The sequence below is a fragment of the Palaemon carinicauda genome, chromosome 35 (assembly GCF_036898095.1).
Source record: "Palaemon carinicauda isolate YSFRI2023 chromosome 35, ASM3689809v2, whole genome shotgun sequence".
Classification (NCBI taxonomy): domain Eukaryota; kingdom Metazoa; phylum Arthropoda; class Malacostraca; order Decapoda; family Palaemonidae; genus Palaemon; species Palaemon carinicauda.
Genome location: NC_090759.1, coordinates 64,167,097 through 64,174,596, shown reverse-complemented (window position 1 = coordinate 64,174,596; position 7,500 = coordinate 64,167,097). Strand labels below are relative to the sequence as shown.

The following is a 7,500-nucleotide window of genomic DNA, read 5'->3' as shown; positions in this document are numbered from 1 at the left end:
AATATAGCAAAGCATATGTGTCTTTCCAGTAAGGCATCACAGTCCCAGTTAATTGCCTTCCGACAATAAATCGACATTTAATTATGAAAGTTAATGTGCCATGCTCCAATAATTACCTCATATTTTCATGATTTTCTTTTCCCATTGCATTTTTTCTCCAAGCACTAAAATTCCGCGCAGGCGATTTTTGCAGCCTTAATTCAAGTCTAAAAAGAATATGATAGGCCTGGACGCGATTTCCGTTGAAAGTTGTGAAATTCTCTCAAGAACTCTTTAAGGAATAAGATACCAGACTTATTTATTTATTGCACTGATAGATTTATTCTATTGCAAACTCCAACGTTTATCAAATAGATATTGGTAACTATTATTATTTCAGGGCTTATCAAACACTGGAAAGCCTCCTGGGCTAGCTTGTAAAACTGGTCTCGCATTTCTTCAAATAAAAAATAACAATAAGTGATTATTTAAAAGAAAAATAATTGCCAATGATTTCAGATGCAGGAGACTGATATTAGCCTGAATGCACATATCAACTTATGCTGTTTTTCTTTACTTCCAGGTGATTTTTATATGGACGATGGAGTGACGCCTCTGGACCAGAATCCCCCTTATCACAATTTGACCTTCGAAGCAAACAAGACGTCCCTTACCATCACTCGAATAAGTACCAATGATGCAACCCTATGTGGAGATGGCGATCCTACATCTGAAGAGTCGAATCCAATTGGTTTCACAACAGTCATTGATGCCATTCAAATATTTGGAGCTTCCCAAATTAAAGGCGTATGTTAACGTTCTCTTTCGACTGTTTACTTAATAATTTGTTCGAATTTATCCAGCTAAAAAGTTCTGCCATTCAAATATTTGGAAGCCCCAAAATTAAAAGCGTATATTAACGTTCTCTTTGTACAGTTTACTTAATAATTTGTTTGAATTTATCCAGCTAAATAGTTCTGCCATTCAAATATTTGGAACCCCCAAAATTAAAGGCGTATGTTAACATTCTCTTTATACTGTTTACTTAAATCATTGTAATTTATCCAGCTAAATAGTTCTGGAAATTATTATTTGAACAGTCTTCGACATTTAAAGACCACAATTCCTTAGGATTGGTGATTAAAACAAAGGGGGAAGACGATTTGGAAGCTTCCGTTAAATATGAGTAGGACCTTGCACGATATCGTAAGTTATCACATGGTTGGGGTATATAACAAGCTTGGTTTAGGACTTATGTACTCGCGCCCACTAACAGAGACAAATTTATCCTCATTATTAGCAGTTAGGTTAGGTTAAGCTGACCCATTGCCAGCAGCTCCCGCTTTAAGGTGCCTCTGTGGAGTGGTGTTAAGAGGCATGTTGCTAAAATTTTACTACACAGCATAGCACCTATACGAAACTCAATCCACCAATAACAGATATGTTACTTTCACTTTGAAATAAAATACGGGTTATTTTAGACGACTTGAACATTTGGTTATTCTATTTTTCTCTAACCAAATATTAGGTAACAATGACAAAAATGGTCTCTCTACAATAACATATGTAACGGTTAATAAACCTAATTGTGATCCATCGAGTGAAAACTCTGAAAGTATTCTGCTTTCCCAACTAGGGTTGTAGCTTAGCTAATAATAATAATAATAATAATAAATCATAATAAATAATAATAATTATAATAATTATAATGATAATTAATAATAATAATAATAATGATAATAATAATAATAATAATAATAATAATAATAATAATAATTGTTTAAATGTAACTGAGATATCATAGCTCAACCAAAAGCGAAGCAATCCTTGTCAAAAGATGAATTAATATAAATTAGGTACATTTGAAGGATTGAAATTCCAAAATATTTTAACAAGTTGAATGAGACCCTATTTCTTTCGTTAGGCCTAATCGTCGATATAATTTTCATTTGTGTATTCGTATATAAGTTGAATTAAAGGAATACTAAGTATTAGATGGCAACTTCCGCTTTGGTATCTATTAATTGGTATCTGTAACTTTCTCATGAAATAAGCACAAATTGCAACCAGCTTCATCTACTCTCTGTCTGTCTCTTAAGATTGCCTTGCCTTATGCAAGACTTAATTTAAGGCAAAATTGTTACCCATTAAGATTGGACACGCAACCCTATATATGTCTTACAATTAACATTATAATGGATTATTTAGGGATTGAAAATATATAGAAATTAATAATTCAGCATTAATTCAGGTTATATTGGAAAAGTTTCATTTAACCGCTTACGAATAATAGGCTAAGTGTAAAAACGGCATTTTTAAAATATGTAATTTACGGGCTAATCTTCGTTTATTTGTTAGGTATCAGTAAATACATCACCATCATGTATATAAACATTACAAACGTGTTGGAATCAATGTGACTGTACATTGCTATACATATCTATAAATTCGTATTGCAGGGAATTAAATAGGCATATTGTTCTCGGAAACATAACCTACTATAGCTTACGTGGATAATACCTAGTGCCTTTTACTTAATGCAAGTCAATTCAAAATAGGAATATGAAATTATAAATATAGCCGTTATTACAGCAATAATATAAGATAAAGAAAGATTAAACACTGTAATTGACGTAGAAATTTGTAGTTTATTTCGGTCTAGGCTATTCAGAAGGTTACTGACGAGATCCACCCTAAATACTAAAACACGTCAATTTCTGTATCTTACAATTACTTATTACTTGAGCACTTACCTCAAACTCTTCGTTCTTGTAGTGTTTCTTCCTCTCTGTGAGAAATTTTAAGGTTCTGCGTTGGTGCTTGGTCATTTAAAAACCGGTCTCAATGTTTGACCAACTTCCACTAGGTTGACAGAGTACCAGTCGAGACCTGGTCTGTTGGATTTTAAATCAAGCGGAATTTGAACACAGGTGACCTCTGCTTAAATATGCCATGGTTTTGAAATGGATTTGCTAACGAAATCACACTGAAAATTCCGAAATTCGGCACCACTACTGATAATTCCGAAATTCGGCACCAAACAATAACAAGAACTGCACACTCAACGTCAGTAATCGTAATGACTCTAGTCAGTCACTGGACTTCGAACGTTCGTTAAGTTGTTGCCATTCATTTTGAGTTCCCACCTGTTTAACGTTAGGTTAGTAAAATTAATAAACGTTAGTGTTTAGTAAGCAAAGATAATTTTAGTAAAAAGAATATACATTTAAAACGCTTTAATTATTAGTAATTCTATTGTCGAGCATTAGTTCCTATCTGTTTCTCGAGTTGAATACATTATTCTAAATGAGTTGAATACATTATTCTAAACGAGATGTGACACAACATTGTTTCTATTACTACTGAAGTTGTAGGTAAACAGTGGGGAAGTTTGAAAATGATTTTTAAATGATCCTGTTTAATTCTATTTTATTATTGGTAAAAATATCACAAAAAAATTTTAGATTATGGATAAAAGATATCACCGAACTACCTCCTTTCTATTATATGAGAACTTCATTAAAAATGTCGTACAGGTATTAGTAACTAATAATTTTAGATGCCTGTGAACCTACCACACAGCATTTTCATTTCCCGGAAATTTAAAAGTTTTTGTTTTATTATCACTTCACATTTTTTTTTTTTTTTGAGAAAAGTCTCCGACACAAATTTCATAACCATAAATCAGTAAGAATGGAATAGTTTGTTATATCCATCTCCATGAACAATATAAGAGTAGCCTATATAAGTTTATATTATTAATCAATTTATTATAATGTTTAAGCTAACGTTTTCTATACCTTTCTTCGACAGGTGAGCGTCGACGGAGAACCAACACAGGACTTCACTCAGGAAGAGGATACTAGTACTGTCACCATAAGGCATATAAACTTTGATTGGTGCACCAACCCTCAAACTGTCGTTTCATGGGAGCTAGCTTAAAAACACGTTTAACCTTTCCCGTCTAATAAAAAAGGCCCTTTTAATTATTAAATTCATTAAAAAGGTAACCAGTTTCAAGGAATATTGTGAAATCAAGTCTTTTCAAAACGGTTTGTAGAGGTTATGAATAACGACAAAAGTTCATTCAAATTCTGTTAAATCGACAGAAAGCCAATGTTTATGGTTACACCATTTTGATATATATATATATATATATATATATATATATATATATATATATATATATATATATATATATATATATATATATATATGTGTGTGTGTGTGTGTGTGTGTGTGTGTGTGTGTGTGTGTCCGCTGTGACAGCAAACCTTATTTTCAAGGATTTATCATATGCATTACCTTATTTCAATTGTTATATATATATATTTCATTATCATTAATGTAGGGGAATATTTTCAACTAATTCCTAAATTGTTGTTTAACTTTTCTCCACTTAAAGATCAATAAATAACCCTAAGCACCTTCCAATGAGCTCATATTCAGACTAAGCAAGGCTTTCCCTAAAGGAAAAATAGATAATAGATTGTTATTGTGGTATATCTCCACCAAATGGAAGGCCTTACAAGGTGCACATGAATCCGTTATAGGCCCATGCCTTTTTTTTTTTTTTTTTTTTTTTTTTTAGAATTCCTCTGGGTGCCACTAGCATTTGCATTTAACAGAGCAGTACATATATAAACGTTCACCAAAGCAAATGTAATACACATAGGAAACTAATTACAATTAGCTTTCATAGCTTTGCCAAAAACACTACCTTCTAAGCCATAGACCTAACTGAATTATAAAAACCTTTCCTAAAATAGATTTAAAGATAATACAATTGACAAACTAAGAAAAACTCAGCCTCTATAGTACAGTAGGCCTATTCGTTTATATTACCTTCCGTTCGGGGAACTGTACAAGCGAGTTATGCTCGCCACCCACAAACATGACTGCTTGACGATGATGATGCGAGTGACTATGGTAAAAGCGTTCAAGCCACGTGTGACACAAGCTTTAAAATACCTTATTACGTAATTTCTTGAAAAAAAAAATTAGTTACCCATGCTTTGTAAAAGAAAAACAATTGTAGCCTACTATAATCTTAAGAATTTATTTGTTGTGCCTTTATATATAGGCCCATATATATATATATATATATATATATATATATATATATATATATATATATATATATATATATATATATATATATATATATATATATATATTCAGTTTGTATTTTCATATTATGTATTTGATCAAATATCTATTGTTTTATCATTACTTAATCTTAGAATAAGAAAATATATTCCATGCAAATATATCAAATAGAATCCTGATTTATTTTTAATATATTTTATTTTCTTTTCCTCAGTACCACCCAACATTCTTTTAACGATTAGAAAGGCTAAATTTTAACCTGCCTTAGGCCGAACATTCTCTCACGATTAGAAAGGATAAATTTTAACTTTCCTTTAGCCAAACATTCTCTCACAATTAGGAAAGCTAAATTTTTATCTTCCTTCAGCCAAACATTCTTCTCACGATCAGAAAGGCTAAATTTTAACCTTCCTTCAGCGAGCAGATAGGCCGAATTAAACGGAATGGATTACTCTACGATCAATGTCCCCACACTGTTGTCGTTGTTGCAACAACAAGACAGGGAAAGATAAAAACATTATTGAATCATACAATAGACATCGAGAGGCAGTGGGTAATGTGACGGGCCGAGAGAGGATGTGAAATCAAAGGCAGATTGGAAACGACTGAGTTATATATTAAGGAACACTCTTCTTTATATACAAAACGGCAAGGCAACAGGACATGGCATGTTCGAGGGACAGACAAAGTTCAGAGCAAAACCGGAGACATGATCATTCAGGTTCTTTTTAGTGCGAGGGAAGAGCGCAGATACAAGCATAATATATACAATAGGAATTATGTACAATTGTGTGACACACGGTTGGTACATGGCTCCCCCTCTAAAAATGACATACTGAACATGTTAAATAGGTGCCCTGAATTTGGAGAGGTAATAGTAACAACTGCGCCGATGAGCACCAGTGAGTGGCTGTAAAAGTCGTTGGTTGGGGTGCGAGCAAGTGGTGGATGATGGTTGGCTGTGTTGCCGCTCCGGCTCGTCACGGGGTAGGCGAATGTGTCCTACGGCATTCATAGGCGTGTGTGTCCTACGGCATTCATAGGCGAGTGTGTCCTACGGCATTCATAGGCGTGTGTGTCCTACGGCATTCATAGGCGTGTGTGTCCTACGGCATTCATAGGCGAGCATATCCTACCGCATTCATAGGCCTACGGCGTTCATAGGCGTGTATGTCCTACGGCATTCATAGGCGTGTATGTCCTATAGAATTCACGTCAGCTTCGGTTGAAGTTGAATAGGTGTCCTCTTCGTTACGAGTGGAGGCGTCGATGGAGGTTTTGAAGGTCATGAAGTGGCTGTCCATAAGGGCACAAAGTAGGTTCACCTCACGAAGAGAGCTGTCTGCGGCAGGTTGCAGGCGAGTGATACTGGTCATTTTCCCGTGGGTGAGCTAAGCCCTTTGGTCCCCCAACGGTTGTTGAGAGAGCTGAAAAGGCGTTGCTATACGGGCGGCTGGCGACAGCGAGTACTGCTGCAGAAGGTATGCGTTGACGGCGTCATAGTAACGGTGAGAGATGGAGGGGGGGAGGGGAGGCGGGAGGAGCGAGTCACTCCGGGGTCACCAATGTGACGGGCCGAGAGAGGATGTGAAATCAAAGGCAGATTGGAAACGACTGAGTTATATATGTTGTTGTTGTTGGGGTATTAAAGCCAACACTTGTTGTTGGCACGGGCCTTTCCCTTGGTTGGCCCGTAGGTGATCTGTAAAAATTTATAAGGTAGTTGCATTAATGGAAATTTGAAAGGTTTTTAGTAGTAGAAAAAGATGTGGATAGGGTAAGGATGATGGTGGTAGTGGTAGAGGGCCATCATTTCTCGGATAGTGGTAGTTTGAAAAGTGGGGGTGTAAGGCTTTTGAAGATTAGAGAAAAATTGTGCAGGTGGGGTTGTCCAACCCTTTACTCCCTAGGGTCCCTGCAGAGAGATTTTAAGTGGATTTTATATTAAGGAACACTCTTCTTTATATACAAAACGGCAAGGCAACAGGACATGGCATGTTCGAGGGACAGACAAAGTTCAGAGCAAAACCGGAGACATGATCATTCAGGTTCTTTTTAGTGCGAGGGAAGAGCGCAGATACAAGCATAATATATACAATAGGAATTATGTACAATTGTGTGACACACGGTTGGTACAGTAACAGTGAGAGCTGGAAAGCAAACTGGAGTACCAGGAGTAAGCTACTGTAGAGTACTCTGAACTGCTTATATGTCTTCTATACGTAAAGGCGAAAGAATTCTAAAGACAATTCCGTAAAAAAAAGGACTGGTAGAGATAAGGAAAGACATATAGAACACATTTATTCAGTTTTGGTAATTTTACACCATATAACTCTAGCTCAATCAATTATTTAGTTCTGTAGCCTTGCTATTTTTCTTAGAAGTGTGTTGCACACATTATAGCTTACCATG

General features: G+C 35.2%; 1 protein-coding gene and 1 long non-coding RNA gene across 4 annotated transcripts in view; one reads left to right on the top strand and one right to left on the bottom strand.

Annotated features, from left to right (window-relative positions):
• The window catches only part of LOC137627806 (uncharacterized), a 74,022-nt gene extending 70,777 nt beyond the window's left edge, over positions 1-3,245 (bottom strand). Inside the window, exon 1 of the long non-coding RNA XR_011041225.1 lies at positions 2,733-3,245. This is a non-coding gene — a long non-coding RNA (uncharacterized lncRNA). The remainder of the gene's footprint in view (positions 1-2,732) is intronic.
• LOC137627803 (lysosomal alpha-glucosidase-like) overlaps positions 1-3,943 on the top strand; it is a 21,755-nt gene extending 17,812 nt beyond the window's left edge. For all 3 annotated transcript variants that reach the window (XM_068359161.1, XM_068359162.1, XM_068359163.1), the window contains exons 14-15: positions 563-786; positions 3,793-3,943. In XM_068359161.1, the coding sequence (XP_068215262.1) occupies positions 563-786; positions 3,793-3,921 (353 nt within the window). In that variant the 3' untranslated portion in view covers positions 3,922-3,943. The remainder of the gene's footprint in view (positions 1-562; positions 787-3,792) is intronic.
• The last annotated feature ends 3,557 nt before the right edge of the window (positions 3,944-7,500 follow it).